The sequence below is a fragment of the Chelonia mydas genome, chromosome 12 (assembly GCF_015237465.2).
Source record: "Chelonia mydas isolate rCheMyd1 chromosome 12, rCheMyd1.pri.v2, whole genome shotgun sequence".
NCBI classification, from domain to species: Eukaryota; Metazoa; Chordata; order Testudines; family Cheloniidae; genus Chelonia; species Chelonia mydas.
This window is the reverse complement of record NC_051252.2, coordinates 11158538-11180957: the sequence shown is the minus strand read 5'-3', so window position 1 is coordinate 11180957 and position 22420 is coordinate 11158538. Positions and strand designations below refer to the sequence as shown.

The window sequence follows — 22420 nt, the reverse complement described above, 5'->3', positions numbered from 1 at the left end:
ATCAAAGTTCACTAAAATGCATACCTGATGTTGTCTGAAAACATTCACAATTGTTTATAGGTATCGATTGGTATTTGCTAGTATTCATTTCACCGTGTAGCCTTTTGTTCACTTCTGGTTACTTCCCTGTTCCATTATTGTTGCCAGCTAAGACCATCTTACAATTTATTATAGTCTTTTAATTTTTTGAACACAGATTAATTTCAAAACAATTTAGGAAATAACAGTGAGTCTTTCGCAGCACAATGTGCTCGTATGAGCCTTTGATCATCAGGATGATTACTTAATTGGCATGTTTCTCTTTTCCACCAGAATTTTATTACCATAATAACACAATTCCTACCTACTTCCTAAAGTGCTTTTCACTAGATCGTTCTTCTCTCTCTGTCTCTCATATTAGGGATGCTTTGCTGACTAGCACAATCAACTGTGTCACAAGCTTCATCTCAGGATTTGCAATTTTCTCCATACTGGGCTACATGGCTCACGAGCACAAAGTAAAAATTGAAGATGTAGCCACTGAAGGTAGGAAGTTCATTTTACTCCAGATTTACTGAAAAATTAACCACCTGCTCCAGTGCTGCCCTGCAAATTTGTTTATGTTCATTTCAAATTAAACAAGGCAAAGAAGCTCACCTACAAGGGACTCAGCTGTGGCCCTGATTCAGCAAGCCACTTAGGGTACGTCTACACTGCAATTGGGAGCATGCTTCCCATTGTGAATTGGCAGACACTCTAGCTTTGCTTGAGCTAACACTCCCAAAATAGCCGTGTAGCTGGATCGAGCACAGGTGGTGGTTTGGGCTAGCTGCCCAAGAACGTACTCTGGGGGCTGGGCGGGTTTGTACTCAGGCTGGTAGCCTGAGCTCCTGCCTGTGCTATCCCCGGCTACACCGCTGGTTTTGATGCAGTAGCTGGGACAGAGCTCTCATGTGTCTGCCTGCTCATGCCATAGCACATGCCAACTCTGGGTACGTGAGCTGTGACCTGAATGGGGCCACTCAAGCACTCCAAGGCAGGCACAGGCGTAAGCACGTTGTTGAATTGTAGTCACTGCAAGGCGTTGAGTGGTCCAAGCTCCAGGGAGTTGAGGGTGCTTGGCCCCTGGCTGGAAGCACGCAACACGTAAAGGGGCAGGTCTGTACTGAACACATACATAATCTACTGAGACTACTGGCTAGTTCCATAGGTTCCTGCCTCAACAACGTTCAAATATGGCCCTCTCCTACACAGAGCCAAGGAATGGAAATAAATAGGTAAGAATATCAGGTTCATGGTTACGATCTGAGGCCTAGATCCACAAAGAGACTTAGGCTTCTAAATTCCAGGTGTAGACACTCCTGTGATCTGTATAACCAACCCTTAAATTCGCTCCGTGCCTGAACTTTGACTGTAAAAGTTCCCTTGGTGCCTAAGTTTCTGCCTCTGGGTTTGAGCACTGCTGACCCAGTCAGGTGTCCAGGTACCCGCCTGATACCTAAGCCTCAGTGCAACCCTCAAACCAGATAAAGATAGGCATTTCCCTGCCAGCTCACCTGCAGGGCCCGATCTAGAACATAAGAACAGCCCTACTGGGTCGGACGAAGGGTCCATCTAGCCCTGTATCCTGTCTTCTGACAGTGGCCAGTGCCAGGTGCCTCAGAGGGAATGAACAGAGCAGGTAATCATCCAGTGATCCATCCCCCTGTCACTCATTCCCAGCTTCTAGCAAACAGAGGCTAGGGACACCCAACTCCACATAAAATGTTGTGGAGTAAGTGGGAAGTGGTGGCCTTCCTTATAACATTTAGCCAAGGGTTAAGGTATTCACCTGGGATATGGGAGACCCTGATTCAATTCCTCCCTATTCTTGGTCAGGGCAAGGGATTTGAAGGAGTTTGAGAGGTTCTTGACCTCTCAGGTGAGTGCTGTAGTCACTGCACTCTGGGAGATTCCGATGGGTCTCTCTTTCAGTCTCTCTTGTTGAAAAGATTCCATTTTGCATTAAAAAAATTAATTGGGCCAGATAGATTGTGAGACTGACTCTGTAATTGCAACACCTAAGTACCTTTGTGCATCTGGGCTTGAGAATGGCTTCAAAAATCTAACTGGCTTCAAGACTGAGCTTGATAAATTTATGGAGGAGATGGTATGATGAGCCTGCCCACAATGGCATGTAGTCTATCTGCGACTGCTAGCAGCAAAAATCTCCAACAGCTAGTGATAGGACAATAGATGGAGAGGGCTCTGAGTCATTAGAGAATTCTTTCCCAGGTGTCTGGCTGGTAGGTCCTGGACACATGCTCAAGATCTAACTGAGCACCATATTTGAGATCGAGAAGAAATTTTCCCCTGGAACAGATTGGCAGAGACTCTGGGGGGTTTTCACCTTCCTCTGCAGGATGGGGTACGGGTCACTTGCAGGTTTAAACTAGTATAAATGGTGGATTCTCTGTAACTTGAAATCTTTAAACCATGATGTGAGGACTTCAGTGACTCAGCCAGAGTCTAAGTTGTTCAGATACTATGGTAAGGGACACCAATATAAGAATCTAGGTAGGTCAAATCTTATTTTCGTGAACCCTTTTATAGCTTTAAAAATTTAACAAAAGCCTCCATGCAGAAATGAGTTTTTCTTTCCTCTTGCTTTTCAGGAGCTGGATTAGTTTTCATCCTTTATCCAGAAGCCATTTCAACCCTTTCAGGATCAACATTTTGGGCAGTGGTGTTCTTCATAATGCTTCTCACACTGGGCATTGACAGTTCTGTGCGTATCTTCCATGCCTATCATTTTTCCTTTAATAACATTCTCTGGTAATAAGTACGGAGGCACCAGTCTGATTCCACTAGGTTTCAGAAGCCACATGCTGTGCTCTCAATGTATCTGTTTTCATAGTTAAGGCCAATACACCAAGTAGCATTGCACTCAGCAGTTTATTTAATCACAGATTCACAGTGTGCAAAAGGCTTGTGAAGGACCATCTAGTTTATGAACCAGCAAACACAGTTTCCATGATTCTGGGTTGGGTTCAAAGTTATTACACTTTAAGCACACTGCATCACTGACTCGAATGAGAATTTTACCATTCATTTCTACAGCAGCATACTCAGAGCCTAAAAATGAACTTGGAAAAAGCACGGGAACAAGATGCTAAATTGCCTGCCTATGGTTCTGTACTATTTTGTATTAGAGATTTGTATTTGTTATTTCCCACGACATCCTAAGTGATACTCATGACACAAAGGCTGAGGATAGCATCTAATTATATCTTTGATTTCCTATAATATGGAACTGTATGTAAGATAGTTTCCTTATAACAATAGTCTCATTGTGATCATTTTTTAAAAATCAATTTCATTTACACTATTATTTTGTGGTTGTTAGGTGTCTTGGCAAAAGGCAACAATGTCATCTGTACGTTGACAGATAATAGATACTTAGGAATGGTAAAAAATGAGCACTAAGATGGGCTGCCTCATTTTACAGTTAAATTCAGTTTTAGATTTAGGACTGAACTTCATTCAACATGAAGGGGGAGTATTTGTGCTTTCTACAAAGTGAAAGTATATTGTCCTGGGATAAAAAAAGATAACAGAAACTTCAACCCTAGATGAAATATTCTAAGTACCCTAACCATACTTCTACCACCGTATTCTTGCCAAAGAGGAATCAAGACTTCCTTTTCTACTTAACATAAAAGTTAATTTTCTTCTGGGAAAAGTAAATAGCATCTTTAAAGAACAGAACTGTGAACAGTCTAGTCATGTTCATGAGGAAATTTTTACTATTCCAAAATAAGAATTGCCAAGAAGAAAGTTCACTCATTTTCAGAAATAGAAAGGGAAGGAAAAACAGAGACAAGAGAGGGAACAAAGCTGGGGGGGCGGAGGGGGGAGAAGAGATCACACAAAGGAGCTTTGATAGTCATCTGCAAGTATTTGAAGGACATACTCTAGAAGGGGTCGGAGCTGTGAAGTTCAGCTCCAGCTGTGAACTCTTCCCAGCTCTTTGAATTTTGGATTTCACTTCAGGCTTGCTAGTGATTAGATCAAGTTGTAAAATTGAGACTCTGGAACCTTATTCTAAAAACTTGAGGCAAAGTCAGATCTGGGGTTCCAGTCTGGACCTATTTGTACCATAAACAAACATGAAGGAAGGAGAAGAGTAGATTAGGGTGGCAAGAATGACCAGTAGTAATGAGTCAAAATTAAGAAAAGTAAAATCTAGGTTGTATATTATAGGTTGAGCGCTACTAGGCCCAATCATGCAAACATTTAGGGATTTGTTTAACTCTACCATGGTAAAGCACACGTGTAAATGTTTGAAGGGTCGGCACCTTAAATTGTAGAATAATAATTTTTCAGTGGAAGGGGGTCAAATTACTCAAAGTGGATAAACTGTGGAAAGTCTAGCATTTTCTGTTCTTGGTCAGGCTTTGATGTTTGCCTATTTATTTGCTGTTCAGAATTATTTTCTCGCAGGGGAAGAGAGGGAGAGTTGTCAACATGACTACATTGAACACTTCTATCTTAGTGACATCCCATTACCCAGTCAAAGGCCTTTGAAGACACTGACATGCCACGGGGGGAAGACCAATCCAGTGCGACTCCTCCGGTTATAGAACCGCCTGTGTCAATCAATCAACTAGCCAGACATAGAAAAGTATTTACCCCCATTCAATGTCATTGCCATCTACATGCACCATCCGCAAGTCATTCATTTTATAGAGACATGCAGAGCTTTGCTTTCATTACCCTGCTATATGGAGCACAAACATGGCCATTAAAAACAGCTGAGGAGAGGAATCTAAACAGTTTTCAGAGTCAGAAGTTACAGTGGATTCTTAACATCCATTGGTTTGATTTTTGTCACAAACAAGAAGATACTTAGATGATCCTGGCCAGTTGCAGTCTCGCACAAGTTGAGAACAAGATGACACTGCAATTGTGGGGTCATATACAGAAGAAGGTATGGTTTTACAGAAGTTTTGTAGAGTTGAGGCTGAAGGAAGCAGAACACAAGGCCGACCGTGAATGAAGGAGGTTGGAAGATGCAATTTTGAGGGATTTAAGAATCCTAAATCCTCCCTGTCATGAGGTGCTCTGCTCACTGCTGTGTAGTGTCCTTGTGGCCCATCTGGGGATGAGCTCACACCCATTCTGATGCCCCCTCCTTCAGTTTCTTGCCCCATGATCTCACACTCTTTTTCTGGAGTCACTTCCTCTTCATCACTCAGGGTGCTCCCCCTTCATGGCTGAGCCCTCCAGCCAGGTCACTATCATTTTGTCCTTCCAGGGTATCAAAGTCCCATTGGATGACTTTCCCAGGCAGTCTTCTGCTCCGTTGTCCAGCCTGTGCCACTTCCCCAGCTAAGGTCTTCAATATCCTAAACCTTGCTGCTGTTTCCCTGGGCTGCCTCCTGTTTCGCCTCTATCAGGCTCCTTCTCCACCCTTCTCTGTGCACGCCCTTCCCCCAGGGCCAGGGTCTCAGGGCTTCTATTCTCCCCCTGGTTTGCTCCTTTCCCTCTGTAAGCCCAAAGAGTGACTGCAGGCCTTCTGTATTGCAGCCTCCATCTTGCTCTCTACTTCCTGGTTTTATAGCAGCTTAGCCTTCTCCTTGCCCAGCTGGGCTTCATCATCAGTTAAAAGCTTATCAGCCCTGACTCTCCTCCAGGCGCAGCCTGTCACAGGGCTAATTGTCCCTTTCTCTCTAGTCAGGCCTTGTGTGGGATAGGCACCCCACCCCCATGCCCATATTGACTCTTGCTGAAAGAGAAGTCTTCCAGGGGACCGTTCAAGATGAATTCCATTCTGTGCACCACCATAGCTACATCAATGCCATATCAAGCAGCTGCTGCTCATAATTATTTACTGGTTTTATGCAAGCAACTGTGGGGTTGTTTGCAGACTGTTTCCCTTGATTACCCACTCTACGTGCTGTGAGCTCGGTCACCTAGGACACGTGATACTGTTGCTTATCCCTGATTAGAAAACAAACTAGAAAAAAAATAGAGGAATAATGCATCAACACACTTGTTCGTGCACAAAACCCCTTATTGACATATGGAGACAGTTTTCTGGAACGCCCCCAAATGTTTATGGAAAGAGAAACTTCCTTATGAATGTGTTAGTGGACAGCAAATTAAAGGGATTAGGAATTAGAGTGAATGTCTGTAATGTTTTTTTCAGCATGCAACCATCTCTACATAGGATATTAACAATGGGGATGAACAAAGCACTAGATTAGGAAGCAGTCCTGAACTGATAAAATGGAGTAGAGAATCTGAAGGCTACTTTTCCACTTCTAACTTCTCTGAGTCTCTCAAAGTAGCAGTGTAGTAAATCTTTGTGACCACAAAAAATATGAACCCATATTTAAGCAGTGCACTGAGATTTAACTGTATGATTCCTGTTGATGCTTACAGAAGTCACATGGATAAAACCCCACACTCTGCTTTGACATTTTACTCGAGTGTCAGATTTGCTAAAAGAATGTTTGCCCTTCCCTCTGCAGTCCTCTGGTTTCAGAAGTGAATCATTCAGATACTACAGAGATTATTCTCAGCAATTGATTTGAAACAGAGATGTTGTTGTCTCCAATCTGCTGCCCCCTCTCCCCCAATCCCCAAGTATTTGCCACATTTTTCTTCCATTTGCAGGAAATATCCTATAGTGAGTCTTCCCAACTATTTAACTGATTCTTAAACAAATCAAGATGGCTTGTTCATCCCTAGCAGGAGCAGGGTTGGCCTTAGGGGTTGGCAATCAGGTGTTTGCCCTGGGCACGAGCTTCCAGGATCACCAAAGCAACAGCAGGACAGGCATGGGAGGGAGGGGGGAACCACTGCTTAGTTATTTATTTATTTATTTATTTATTTATTTATTGCTCAGCTGTGTGGAGTGCCAAAAATCCTTTCTGACCTGGGCAGCAAAATACTGACGGCTGGCTCTGAGAAGGAGACTTGGATTCATTCTGATCTAACCCTACGAAAAAAAACCCCAAAATGCTTGCGTTACAGCACAGGACATAAAGCTCATGATCAGGAACCTGTATTCTACAGGAGGATCAATGAAAGCTTGGAAAACATCTCAGCTACCACAGTCAATTTCTCCCAACAGCAAAAAATGGCTAGCATATAGTGGTTACGTCCAGAGGGCAAACTAATATTCTTCTATGGTATCATCAAGAATTTTTGTTACTATAAAATTCTCAGCGTTAAGGGTTGTCTCTCTATCCCCAATATACAGAGGTAACAATGTTGTTTGATTTGCCACATTGTTTAGCTCCAATCTCCATTTTACTGTTCCTTATCAATAAAAACAGCAGCCACCAGGTGAGGGAAATTGAGACCTATTTATTCTGATTTCTAACACTTCAACTATATGCAAGTATGAACAAGAACAAGGAAGAATAGTCCAGACTGAAATCATATGCACATTTTACAGAAGGCATAACACCTTTTAACTAAAGAGAAGAAACTCAATCAATGCTAGAAATCACAAAAGGAAATAGAGATGAATCTCAAACTTATTTATACCCTTCTGTTTGTTTGTGGGTAAAATGTCTCTGTCATTATTGCCTAACTTAGATTGCTGTAATCCTTTTCCTTAGATGGGTGGAATGGAAGCCGTCATCACTGGGTTAGCAGATGATTTCCAAATACTGAAGCGGCACAGAAAGCTTTTCACATTTGGCGTCTGCTTTGGCACTTTCCTGGTGGCTCTTTTTTGTATCACCAATGTAAGTACTGCAAGGGTTTCCATTAGCAAGTTAACTTAACAATGCAACTATTCCTGTAAAAGAGACAGAATTACTGTAGGCTGGGATTTATCTCTTTGTGTACCTGGGAAGTTTAATTATAACCAACATTATTGTCTGAATATTATATTAATTCTTCTATAAACGATGCCTTTCCCCTCCTGTTTTTTACAAGGCTATTATCTATCAGTTGATCTCACAAACCTTTATTCTCATGCATTATGCTTACTTCTACCCCAGCTTGATCATCTGAAATGGGACTATGGTCACTGCTTACTCTTGTGTGTAGGGGAAAACGTTTTGGGGATCACACCCGTAAGGGTCTGAAAACTCTCTCTTCACAACAGAACAAGATAATTAATCAATAAGAAGCATTTACTTCTTGTAAAACTACATTTCAGTACAATAATCCTATCACCCTTTCCATGAACACGATAATAGCTTGGCAGCGTAGCAGATCATAGTTACTAATGCTTTGGGTTGGATGCATTTCAGTGAAGGAACCTTCCTATTTTTGAATATCGGGGGTATAATGCAACCTGCTCCCTACATTACAAATAGAAAGCAGAAAAATAATGGCTGCATAGACGCGCTGGAGGTGGAGAAAGGGTGCAGGGAACCCTCTGCACAGGTGACAGTCATACCGTGGCTGTTTTTGCTGTCTACGGGCAAAGGAACGAGGCACTGCAAGTCCTGGCAGCACAACACACCAGAGAGGATATGTCTGTTCTGGGCTGGCCTTGCTCTTCTCTGTATGCCAACTAGTACCAGGAAGGTGAGGGCCCCTGCTGATCATGCACCCCATAATGCTACCATATGCATTATACCTTAGGTAGCCATAATGAACGCACCAGTGCTGGGATCCTATGACCACATCCCTGTCTATCAGCATTCCACTGACTCACAGATCAACAAGTTAGCAGAAAGTTATAAAAATGATACCAATTAGTGAATAATACAGAAGTTTTAAAGTTTAACAAAATGCATTTTCCTGGTAGTTTTTTTCATTACAGTGTTTCATTAGCTAGAAAGGGTTTTCAAAGACCAAAAGTAAGTCTTACATTAATAATACAGATAATTTATACTAATAATACATATTGACCCTTTTTACATTTTTCAGCTTTCTCTGTCATCTAATGCAGCTGGACATACTACTTCCTTGTTCAAGGTTTCATCTGGGTTAACAATAGGCTTGGACCAATGGGTTTGAAGAAACACAATGGGTCAGATCTTTAGCTGGTCTAAATTGGTGTAATTCCATTTACTTCAACAGCACAATGCCAGTTCAGACCACGTGAGAATCTAGTTCAGTGTCTTTCAAATTATGGCACCTCTGTGGGATTAAATTCTCAAACAAGCTAGACTGCACTGAATTGCCTTGACAGGTACCAAGACATAAGTTCATGTAACAGAAAAAGTTGATGTCACATGTGTACAAAGTAGAAATTAAAAACCCTGTGAGACCATAGAGATAAAATAATCAGCTGAATTTCCCCTTGAAAATCTTTGGGATCTATTTTTGAAGCAGTCTGTTTTTCATACACACACCTTTCATCAGCCACCTTGCTGGATGTCTAAAATAAAGGCATTCAAATAATGAACAGGTGTGAAGCAGATTTTCTCACCTAAAACACCATTCAATAAACAGTCTTTTGCTTCTTGCTAAAATATTTGCCATTCAGTTTGTTAGGTGCCCCATGTTAATCCAAACTTTGGCCAGATCTCCAGAGTTTATAACTCAGAAAAGTCTCGACAGCTGTCTCCATTGGTTACTGTAAATAGTGACACCTCTGGTACAAAGTCTCTGTATGCTATAACAAGAGAAAAGTTAAACTATGTCTTTGTTGATTAAACAGAGTAAAATCATCATCAAATCTACAAAACAAATGGTATTTATCCCCTTTTTAAAATTGTTAAAGATACTAAAGACAAAATCTACACAAGAAGCAGGCATATTCATAGTGGGTTTGTTTATAAATAAGATTGTTAGAATCTACCCTGGCTGGAAGTTCTCTCCGCTGTTTGCGTAGGATGAAATGGTAACAATGTCTTAAAATATTTTGCTTTGCTTCATTTCAAAATGATAGGGAGCTCCATCTGCCAACAAACCCCTCCCCCCATTCTCTTCACTCTACACTAAATAAAATTAGACATTTAATAGTTTACTCAAACACCAATCAAATAAAACAAAGTCAAATCCAGCTCAGAGTGTCTGAAAAACAATTTTGCAAGAATCTCCGTAAATGCAACTTACAGTTCCAAATCAATGCATTTCAGGGGATGTATATTTCAGAGGAGAGGGGATATTTATGTAGGGTGAAATCCTGTCACCACACTTCAGCCACAGAAAAAGACTCAAACCACAGCATAGCCAGGGCTCTCCTACTGTACAGGGGAGCAGGCAATGGAGACTTCACAGCCATTTGTATGCAGTGGGCCACTCTACAGGAGCACAGGAATAGAACATTGGATCCAAGACTGCAGATCCACTGGACCTCAAACCTGGCTATGGGAAGAAGTGGAGTGGTAGCAGCCATGACTGTGACACACCAATGCCTTTGAGAAGTAACTCTATGCTAGCTGTAGTTTGGGCTCAATCCTGCAGGTTGCTGAGAAGTTCTGCAATGCACTGAGAGACCTCAACTCCCGCTCCAGAGGAGCTGAGTAAGAATTCCACCCATTTTTCAGGTCCCATTTTGTGGGTGAAGGCTAAGCCCATTTACAAGGGTTGTTCATTCAAACCCACCATTTCCCATGCAGACCAAGGGATGCCCAAGCTTTCCACTCCTTGGTTAAACATACTGAGACTATTATATTTCTACATATCAGATCTCTGGTACCTGGAGGATAAACTTTGAAAGTAAAAGAATTGTAACTGTTTCTTTAAGAGCTCTGATGAGCCCTGCTATTTGAAGTCTCTGAGGAGTTAATAGAAAAGGAGTACTTGTGGCACCTTAGAGACTAACCAATTTATTTGAGCATAAGCTTTCGTGAGCTATAGCTCACTTCATCGGATGCATAAGGTGCCACAAATACTCCTTTTCTTTTTGCAAATACAGACTAACACAGCTGTTACTCTGAAACCTGAGGAGTTAATCACGCCCTGGTGGTGCGGGCGAAGCTGAACTGAGCTAAACAGGGAGATCTGGTATAAAAAGTCACTTGCTTGGCAAATTCAAAGGCCACGAACAGAGGCAGCTAACAGGAGCGTTTTGGACAGAGTTGAGAGAGGGCATGTGAGAGGCTTTCCTTCCAGGTTCAGCTCTACGTCTGATTTTAAGATGACCAGTGATGGAACAGTGGTGGTGACCCGCAGCAGATTTTCCATGTTTTCTTTCCTGCCAAAACAAGAAGCGCCTTCCGTGTGCATGAAGTGCAAGTTGGTGGCTGTGCTGGAGGAAAACATTCTTGAATTGGAGGGGTAAATAGAGATGCTACTGAGAAGCAGAGGAGTTCCTAGACAGGTCTGGGAAGCATCTGTACCCCCAGGTTCAAGGAGGAAAGGAGCTGACCACCAAAAAGTCAGGGAAACAGGAAATCAGAGAGGAGGCCTGGCAGTTCATTACCACCAGAGGCAAGAGATCACATCAGCATTCTCACAGCTGGAGACAGATGAGGATGAATAGGCTGAGGCCACCAGAGAGATGATGACCAGGAGGAATTCCACACAGTTAGAAGTTTCCAATCAATACCAGGTCCTCCAGTATGGAAACTATAGAAGATTCCTCTCAAGATCCAGCTGATCCTAGGGAATGGAAAGATGTACAGGACAACCAGTATGAAAATCAAGCATATCCACAAAGAGTTCTCCAACTGTCCAAGAAAGACTGATGATCCTTGTTGGACATTTTATACTCAAAAGAACCAAAAGATCATTCTGCAAGGGACAGATGGATAACAGGACAGTGTGCTGTCTTCCTGGAGCCAAGACAGAAGACCTCACTCTAAGATTGGATAGGCTTCTGAAGTCAATCGGCAAGGATCCATTCATGATGATTCACTTCGGCACTAATGACATGGCATCATTGGACATCTCCCAGATAATAGATGACTTCAGGGAACTTGCAAGTGTCCTGAAGAAGAATAAACTTGAAACAATCTTCTCTGAGATCCTTCCTGTCCCACAAACAAGGAAGACAGAAGGCAGAAGATTCTGGAAGTGATCCACTAGTGAGCTAAGTGGTGGAGGGTGGGAGATTTTGGTTTTGTGGTACATTGGTTGACCTTCTACAGGGAGAGGGGACAGTATAGTTTGGACAGCCTCCACCAGTAGAAGGGGAACCAATCTCCTCAGGGGTAGTCTGGCTAGAGTAGACAGGAGGTCATTAAACTAATAACGAAAGGGGAGAGTAAAAACAGGGAAAATATGAGCGCTCATTTAGCACAGAATCAAGATGTTGAAAACAAAATTAATGAAGGAAGCAGAGGATATGAAGAGAAAAAATTCTTTAATTGCCTATACACCAGTGCTCGGAACCAGGATAACAAACAAGATTGAATTTAAATTGAATTTATGCTCATAAATAAGCAATCTAGTTGGTATAACTGAAACCTGGTGGGATGATGTGTAAGACTGGAATATTAAAATCAGTGGTTATAACCTATTTAGGAAGGATTGAGTGGGCAAAAGGGAAGTGGCGCTCTACGTCAAAAATGGCATTATCAGTTTCTGAGTCACTCATAACTCCAAAGAAAATGATCTTGAATGCTTATGAATCAGTGTCCTAATGTATAAAGCACAAGATGGAGTATTAGTTGGCATTTGCTACACACCAGCAAATCACACTAGGGAACGGGATGACCAGCTCCTTACGCTCTAACCATAATGTGTAGGTGGGAAAAACTGCGTGACCGTGGGGTATTTCAATTTGAGTGACACATTCTCGAGGTCTCATGCTGCCAGTATTAAAATATCCTTGGAATTTCTAAATATTATTGACGACCATTTGCTAAATGAAAAGCTGTTGCATCCAACATGGGGGAATTCTATATTAGATCGAATCTTGACAGATAAAGAGGAACTGATCAAAGAATTAAAACTTAATTGTAGCTTAGGAACAAGTGATCATGACTTGATCATATTTACAATATGAAGCAGAATAAAGTCCAGACCAGTAATATATATACTTGGTGCTTTAAGAGGGCCAGTTTCACAAAGCGGAAAACAATTATGAGCCAGATCAACTGGGAGGAAGAATTTAATCAGAAAAATCTGAATCATAATTGGGGATTGTTTAAGAACACTTAACTAGATGCCCAAAAAGTCACAATCTCATAATCAAGGAGGGCCGTATTGCTTTAAAAAATTGACCTGGTTTAGAGGGGAAGTGACGGTAAATATAAAAAATAAAAATATATAATAATGGAAGAAAGGGGAAGCTGATAGTTATGAATATAAATCAGAAGCTAGGAACTATAGAAACTGATAAAGGAAGAAAAGGAACACAAAGAGAAATATATGACCATCAGAGTTAACGACAAGGATACTAGGAAGAACAATCCTGACAATTGTATTGGCCCATTACTATATGGAAATGGTAGAATTATTAGTAATAATGCAGAAAGGCAGAAGTGTTCAATATCTATATCTATTCTGTATTTTGGGGGGGAAGCGGATGATGATAACACTCTTTCCATTCCAGTAGTATCTCAGGAGGATGTTAAACAGCAACTATTATAGTTAAACATTTTTAAATCAGCAAGTCCAGATGACATGCATCCAAGAGTTTTAAAAGAGCTGGCTGAGGAACTCACTGGACAGTTAATGTTGATTTTCAGTGTCTTGGATCACGGGAAAAGTTCCAGAAGACTGGAAGAAAGAAAATGTGCCAATATTTAAAAGGCTAATAGGGATGTCCCAGATAATAATAGGCCTTATAAATGAGGACTCATCGTCGAGTGTGTTTCAAATGGGGACCCACAGGGATGTGTTCTTGGCCCTACACTAGTTAACATTTTTTCAATTACCTGGAAGAAAACACAAAATCATCCCTGATAAAGTTTGCAGATGACATAAACATTGGGGGCGTGGTGAATAATGAAAAGGACAGGTCACTTGTACAGTTTTAATACAGCTACATCTAAATGTATACAGCTAGAAACAAAGAATGTAGGCCATACTTACAGGATGGAGAAACTCCATCTTGGGAAGCAGTGACTCTGAAAAAGAATTGAGGGTCGTGGTGGATATTTGGGGGAACATGAGCTGCCAGTGTGATGCTGTGGCCAAAAGGGCTAATGGAGCCCTACATTGCATCAACAGGGGAATTCATGAAGGATGTTGATAAATTGAGAGGGTTCAGAGAAGAGCCACAAGAATGATTAAAGGATTAGAAAACCTGCCTTCTAGTGATAGACTCAATGACCTTAATCTATTCAGTTTAACAAAGAGAAGCTTAAGGGGTGACTTGATTAGTCTATAAATCTCTACATGGGGAACAAATATTTAATAATGGGTTCTTCAATCTAGCAGAGAAAGGTATACCATAATCCAATGGCTGGAAATTCAAGATAAACAAATTCAGACCGGAAATAAGGCATACATTTTTAATGTTGAGAATAATTAACCATTGGAACAGTTTACCAAGGCTCATGGTGCATTCTCCCTCACTGACCATTTTTAAATCAGGATTGGATGTTTTTATAAAAGATCTGCTCCAGGAATAATTTTGGGGACATTCTCTGGCCCACGTTATATAGGAGCTCAGACTACATGAGCATAAAAGTGGTCCCTTCTGGCCTTGGAATCTATGAATCTATGATACTTGTTGGATTTTTTTATGCCACAGGGAGGAATTTACATCCTCACACTACTGGACACATTTGCAGCTGGGACTTCAATCCTGTTTGCTGTTTTAATGGAGGCAATTGGAGTTTCCTGGTTTTATGGTAAGTGCTTTTCTTTTCTTTTTTTGTGACGACAAAAAGTCTTGTAAAATGTTTGCTGTCCCCATGATACAGCTGTAAGTAATAATGGAAGTATGTTGTATAGCAGAAATCAGAAGAGCAGTAGTTTCAATGCAGTGATCTTCATCTGATTTACAAATAGTGACACGAATATATATGTTTTATGGGCCAAATTTTGGAGCCTTGCACAAAGCCAAAATAAACTGTCTTGGGCAGAGGATCACTGGAGAGGGAGAATCCTCCCACTCTTCCCAAGGTGTTGCAGCTGTTAATACACCCTTTGGATTGCAATCATGCCTCTAAACCATGCAAAATTTCAGGCTAGTGGATTAGCTCAGTTGCGGAGCCATCGACACTGTCCCTACCTCCCACAGAACCTGTCTGCTACCCACAGGGACCGTGGAATCTTTGTGGTCTCTCCATGACCTACACAATGGACACATGGTGGCTTGACCCTATAGGCTTGTATTCATTTCTTACTGGGCAGTTCTTGTCTGATTTAGTAATATAGTGGATGATGAAATACTCCTGTAGCACTGAATTTTGTTTTGTTATATCCGTCAACATATGATGCCTAGTGTATGAGCATATCCATCAATGAACTGGTGAACACTAGAAATAGGACATATATATTAACATGAGGTATTGTGTAGCAGTTTAGTTTCTAATGGCAGTTAGGCACCTAACTGTCCTTTGCACCTTTAAAAATCTCCCTCTGTATGCATCAGCCCAAAGGATGGTGTCACCATAATTACGTATATTAACAAGGATATGATGAGCCAGGCTTGGGAGCTCTCCATAGACACTAAGGTCTGCGTGAGACTGTTCCGTAAATCCAAACAGCAATCTTTCCCAATTGACACACTTTGGTAATTCTGAGGAGATTTTCAAAGGTGCAAAAGGAAGTTAGGTGCCCAACTCCTATTAAAAGTCAATGATAACGGGGCATCTAACACCTGATTGCATGTCCCCCAAAAGGGATGCATACTGGGGGGTTTGGAGGGGTATAAGGAGACTTCCATAAGAGCAAGGCACGGTGAGAGTTTAGGGACAACTCTGTTCCTATTATTCTGGGGGTGCACAGCACACTCCCTTGCAGGCCAGGCTTCAGGAGATATTCTGACGGCCACTGGAACTCCCTTCATGCCGGAGTGGCTTTGCACCAACCCCAATGCAATGGTATGCCAGTGAACCCTAAAGGAGAATAATGCTTACACAAAGTATGGGTCCAATTCTGCTCTCAAATGCATGCACATGGCTTCCATTTATCTCCTTGGCAGTTGCACAAACAATATCAATATCTGAAAGCAGAATTTGGCCATTTGTATTTTCTGTTCCCTCAAGTACTATAAATACAGAATGGAGCATTAAAAATACAGGACAGTTACATAAGGAAGAAGAAACAGTGAAATTTATTTTTGCTTTCCCAGTGCAAAAATAACCCAACATTGGCAGCCAGCCACTGCTCATTCTCCTCCAAACCAATATAAATGCATTTAGGTGACCTTAGCGAGAAGAACAGCAAGTGTATTTAGTTTACTAATATAATGGGACACTAAATCGGGATAGACCCAGTACTTAAATGACAGGAATTTTAAAACTGGTGTAATCTTGTAGAAAATGTCCTGTGTCGTGTATGTCTGCCAAGAAACAGGTGTGTTAGCGATGAAACTGTTGGAAAGCCACTTGAAATCTAAGATAACCCTGACTGCTAATTGAATTGTAGCATCTACTATTTCTAAATGTACAACCCTTCCACCTCGTTCATTGCTTTGCTGTATACCTGTGATCAGTTGTATCAAATCATGCTTATGTAGAGAATTTACATTACGTAAACTGATTTCTTTTTCTTATATATTTTGCTTTGGAAAATGTATTCCTGCCTATAGCGGACTGGGTTTCAGATGGATAAAAGCTTCTTCCAGCTTAAACTTCTCAGGTGGTGCTTGCCACCTTTTGGTTTCAGGTGCAGAGTGCCAGTATTTTTGCCTTAGACCTTTAGACTGTGTTTCGTTCTGATTTGAGAAGACACAAGGAATTATCTGTCTTAAAAAGGGTCTGAACTTCTTTTTATATTGTTGGCAGGCTTTTCTATTGCTAAAATTAAGAGTTTTGATTGCCTCTTGTTTGTGAGGCAGCTAGATAGCTCCACTGTGTATCAACAATAAATGTAACTTATTACTGTATATTAACATGATTGTGTTTATATATGCAACATAATGATCCTGTACAATTCAGCAATGACAGAGTAGGCTTTTTTTATTCCTGAAGAATGGAAGTGAAACTGTTTGTTACTTGGACTAATAGGATCCTATGTACACAGGGCTCAGTTCTGCCAATTATTGGATAGCAATGGGATAGTAAGATAATAAACATGAGTGAAGCTGGAAGAATCAGGCCTATATTTCTTCTGTTCAGTATGTGATGCTCAATGGGTTTTTTAACTCGCACTAGCCATTGTCCCATGCTTCCAAATTACTATTCTGTAAACAAATGCAGCTCAGTATTGAGTTCAGATACAAGGTACATGCAACAATTCCACTTTTCCTCTTTCAAAATACAATGCACCATTCAGGCTCCTCCTTTGGTGACTTTGGGGTTACTTTGCTTATTTTTAATTTCTGTTCTGCTTTCAAGCCAGTTGTGTCCCAGTCATTGAGGACACCACCCAGGAAGACTTTTTTTCCCCCCAGTTCTGTCAAAGGCATTCTAAATATTTTGGCAATTCAGTAGACCACTCAAACGATAATCATCTGAGCAATGCAATATTAATAGTAAGCCTATCTCTTTGCTCCACCACACACTTTAGGAATATATTGAATGTCCTAAGGGTCCCGTAATATAAAGTTGTACTTGGGTAAATAGTTCTTACTCAGGGCAAATAGTCCTGTTTTGACAGCATCAATTCAAACCATCTATCATACCTTAAGATAGTTGCCATTAAAAAGTCAACAACATTAATCAACCTCTCACTCTTTCTTCTCTATCCAGCCACCTCTTCTCTCCTCACCATAATTAGAGTTCAAGGACACAGCCGGCCAGCATTCAAGCATATATTTTCCCCTAGAGACTTTGTGACTCATCCAAGTATATACTGAGCTAGCTGTCCTGATTACTGGTGAAATTATTCTTCTTTTCCTGACAGTCATCTTATTTTCTTTTTAGAGATAGTGCTTTATAGCTGTCATTGTGTGCTTTATAAAGTTCTCAGGTACCCTTGCTATACTCCCATTTGCCTCCCTCGGCCGTCATCTCATCCCACCTGCACACATCACTTTATTTTTCTAGTTAAACTCCCAAATGGAAACTTTTGGCAAGCAAGTGATCTGAAGGGGTGACGTCCACAATTGCTGCATCTAAGGAAAGCAAAGAATGTCAAACACACAATCTTTGCAATGGTAATTCTGTCCATCAGAGGTAGCGTAAATCAAACAGGTTTTAATGCTGCTTTCTTATAAAACAATTAAAGGCACTAGATTTTAGAGGAAACTGCTTTTTAAGAGAGGTAAATGTGTCAAAGAGAGGGATGCTCCTACTCTAGTTTGGCAGCTGAGGCATAAAAATAGCATTGTTTCTTTAGTGATGAAGAGTTATCTTCCATTATTAAAATGGGATTTATTGTGCTTCACAATAGCTAGGCTTGGATGAAGTCCACAAAGTAAATCATCTCCTGAGGTCCCTTCCAACCCAGATACTCTATGATTCTATGATCTGAGCTCAGCCAGAATTCACTTACTTGGTAGAACTTCTCTCTTTGCTCATCATCTCTTTCCCTGCCCCCCCACCCCCTATAATTGGGAAAATAGCTATTAGTTTGTCTCAAGCACCTGATAAATGTTTTTACTGACACAATAAAAGCTGCTGCTCTATAAAGAACAATTTATTGCAGCCCCAGGTGCTATTTAAATCGTTGACTGATTTAATCTGGCATGGTCTTGACCACCTTTTGTTTTCTGATAGACCCCAGTTCCCTTAGCGACCCAGCAGGAACATTAGCTTAGCCCGAAGGCAAACTTGACATTTTGGCACAGACCAAAAATGTGGAAATATTTAGTTCACGTAATACCTATGTCCATTAACTGTGAAGCTTTTGTTCTAAAGATTTTTTACGGGGGAGGGGGAATTGGTTTGTTTTAGCAAGTAACAATACTTTAGTTGGCATTCAGTTTTCCTTGTGTTTACATAAGGTATGCTTTGCTTGATACACATTCTCAGAAAAACCCCTCCCACCCCAAATTAAAATCTGTTAATTAGCATCACTGCCAGGAAAAGTTCCACGTAGGCTTTACAAGTCACAATCCCTGTCATGGCATGTTTCTATGAAGGAATAAGCTTAACATTTGTGAAAAATGAATTCCTGTTTCCATTCCTGCCTCGCATTTTCAGTTGCTCAAAATCTTCTAAAAAAAAAAAAAAATCCATTTGGGCTGAAACTTTCCATACTTGGGCTCAACCCACGGGTGGGTTTGTTCGGAATGTTTGAGTTAAATGGGTGGATCCATTTGGATGATGGGGAGACAAATATTAGCCAGGAACTGACTTTCGACATTATACTTTTGTTCATGCACACATCCATTCACACGTCGATACAGGAGTGCCGCTGAACAGACTGCAAAAGAGGGAGGAGAAGCAATCAAAACGGGCCAAACTTGAGTGGCGTTGTAATCCCGTGTGCCAGGTCACACTGTCGCTCACTCAAATTTGGCCCAGCCACCCCTCCATCATGCCAGCAGTGAATGGAATCTGCCATTACACCACCCAGCTCCAGTCAGAGACTAGGAGGGTGGGAACCTCAGCTGGGCCCCTGCTGAGTTCAGATTCTCAAAAGTGGGGGGGAGGGCATGCTCCCCTTGTTTAAAAAGTGGTGGGGGACAGTGACTCTCCTTCCCCACGTCTGGCACCCATGCATAGATACCAGTACAAGCATGAATGTAATACCTCTACAAACATTCATGCGAACAAAAACAGTCACAGAAATAGACATGAAAAAGCAAACACAAATGGTGCAAATGTGGTTGGAATGAATAGAAATTTGGAATTCATGAATACATTGGGGAAAATGCTCCCCACTCTTCTCCCAGCTCTAACAGAAGTGTCAATTGCAGTGGCCTCCAAACCTCTCTGAATGGCACTGGCCATGCATGCTCCCTACTACTCCTTGCACACATCATGAGGGTACCTCCTAACGACAGCAGTTCTTCCGTGTTGTGCTGTTGGGTGACCACATGGCTGCAGCACCCAGAGCTGTGCAGAGCTGATTCCATAGGGCAATTTTAAACAGGCGCTACTGTAGCATCCCCCTCCATCCTCCTGCCCTCGTTGCTGCTCATGTCAAGTGGTAGCGCAACTGTCTGATTGAAAAATCGCTGCATCTCTCATTCTTCTGTTCTCTTCCTGCTTCCTAACACCTTGCTCCCAAAGGCCTGTCCCTGCGACAGGGTCATTCAAGTGCTTCCAACATGACCCAGATTTTTCACATGCAAATACAAATGTCCTCCCAATGCTGTCCATATCTACACAAATAAAACCTCACCTAATATTTTTCCAAACAAAAGCTATGAATACACATTCATGGGAAAATGCACAAAGAGGGTAAACATGGATTAAATCAAGATCCAATTTTAAAGATTAAGTTTGCCTGCCATCATTTGATCAAATATGCCATTTAAAATGTGATTGATGTATATCCTCTTTGCAATTCAAAAATAACTTTAATTTATATAAAACATAGGGTTAAAAGATTAGCAAAATGAAATAGAAGATGTTGAAGTTCTCATTATCTGGAATCCTAAAGTTTTATATATATAAATATATAAAATATATATATATAAAACTTTAGGATTCCAGATACTGAGAACTGATCATCATGTTACTTTTTGGACACATACTTCTTTCAGATAAGAGAAAACAGTTTCTCTCCAGGGCCAGTGGGCTCCACTGTGGTTTATGTAGGATTTGAGTGATCTCTGGGCCTCATGCTGGCCCTCAGCACAGGGATGATTTACTCCCTAAATCCATAATGACGCCATAAGCAAATCACACAGCAGACAATTGTGCAGGGGCATCTGCAATGTATGAAATTTCACCCTGACTAAATACAGTGGTCTTTATGCAGTTGAGATGAAAGAATATTGCTGTGTTAAAGGATAATTTTCAGTTACAACTGGGATCTATTTGCCATATTTTTATTAAGCTGTTCTTTTACACCTATAAATTTGATGGCCATGTCCAGAACAATTATTTATGCAAGAACCATGCCAACTGTCATAAGTGAAGTAACAAAACATTAGTAAAAAGAAAAGGAGGACTTGTGGCACCTTAGAGACGAACAAATTTATTTGAAGTGAGCTGTAGCTCACGAAAGCTTATGCTCAAATAAATTTGTTAGTCTCTAAGGTGCCAGAAGTCCTCCTTTTCTTTTTGCGGATACAGACTAACACGGCTGCTACTCTGAAACAAAACATTAGTGTGGACACATTGATAAAACAGCTTTGCTGTTTATGTATTTCAGAGATTGCAGTGAAATTCTCTTTAGCACTAATGTATTTATTTAGGGTATTTGGTCATAAAACTTAAGCACATCATAACTACTTTCCCAATAAGAAACAGAGATCACCCTGGCAGTCATGTATTAAAAGTGATATAGATTCTCTCAACTGGTGATTCAATCAAATGTTGGGTTTATGATACCAAATCCTTCTCATGATTGCAACAGCCACCAATATGTAGGGTTTTTTTTTTTTCCCCCATGTGCCACATTATAGAAGCACAAATGAAACTGGGAAAGTGGCTTTCAAGAAATGTGAAGAAAGTGAGCAATATATATAGATATATATACACGTCTGCTATGGAAGCCCCTTTTCAGAGCTGTTATTTGAAAACAAAAACGAAGCATGTAGTTTGAAAGCTACTTTTAGAGGACTCAAATGATGAGAGAGCAGGGTTTGATCTTAAAAGACAAGGCAACTAACTGCAGCATGTATCATCACCTCTTACATTTGAAGTATATGACTCTTTTTACTTTAAAAGATTTCAGAAGCACTTAATAAAGGTTACTAATTTATATTTATAGAACCTACATGCTTTGTTTTCAGGGTTGCAAAAGGTTGTTGAGGGTGTATAGATCACCCATAGTAACAGACAGCTGCTTTGGTGGCATGCAGCCACTGATCAACAGTACAAATCAAGATTCAAAGAATTTAGGATAGGAAGTTGGGAAGAATACTTTATCTAACTGAACTGGGCAGAATTAGGAAAGTCAAATGTTAAAGTCACATGATTAAAATGGGGGAGAAGATTTTATGTATGACCATTTAAAATGTTAAAAATAAAAGGAAACTTTACAGAGATGATAGTCAGCACAGGTTTGCAGAGTTAGTTTGAGATTGTCAGAGTGTGAATAGAAATAAAAGAATAAAGAAGTATGCATTGTAACTACAGTAAAGTGGCTAGAGTGTTTTGCTGAAAAGGAATGGATTACTCCTGAGCTTAAAGTTAAGCAGATGCTCAACTATGTTGCTGAATTGAGGCCTTTAAATTGCACATTTCTAAAGCACTAAACAGCAGTGTTGTCTGATGGACTATAAGCCTGATTCTCAATTGCTGTTCTGACAATGTAAAGAGACACTGATGTAAATGAGAATCAGCTCCTACAAAATTTTAAAGCCAGCATATCAGAGTTAAACAAGTTTAATAAAATATGAGAAACAGTGCAAGCAGGTGGGCTGAATCCTGTAGCTACACAGAAACAGATCATAGGAAAAAAATCCTTCTAT

At 40.8% G+C, this 22420-nt stretch overlaps 1 protein-coding gene across 3 annotated transcripts in view; it reads left to right on the top strand.

Moving 5' to 3' along the window:
* The window catches only part of SLC6A2 (solute carrier family 6 member 2), a 114029-nt gene that overhangs the window by 59186 nt on the left and 32423 nt on the right, over positions 1 to 22420 (top strand). For all 3 annotated transcript variants that reach the window (XM_027829689.3, XM_027829692.3, XM_043526259.1), the window contains 4 exons: positions 401 to 525; positions 2634 to 2746; positions 7593 to 7721; positions 14528 to 14627. In XM_027829689.3, the coding sequence (XP_027685490.2) occupies positions 401 to 525; positions 2634 to 2746; positions 7593 to 7721; positions 14528 to 14627 (467 nt within the window). The remainder of the gene's footprint in view (positions 1 to 400; positions 526 to 2633; positions 2747 to 7592; positions 7722 to 14527; positions 14628 to 22420) is intronic.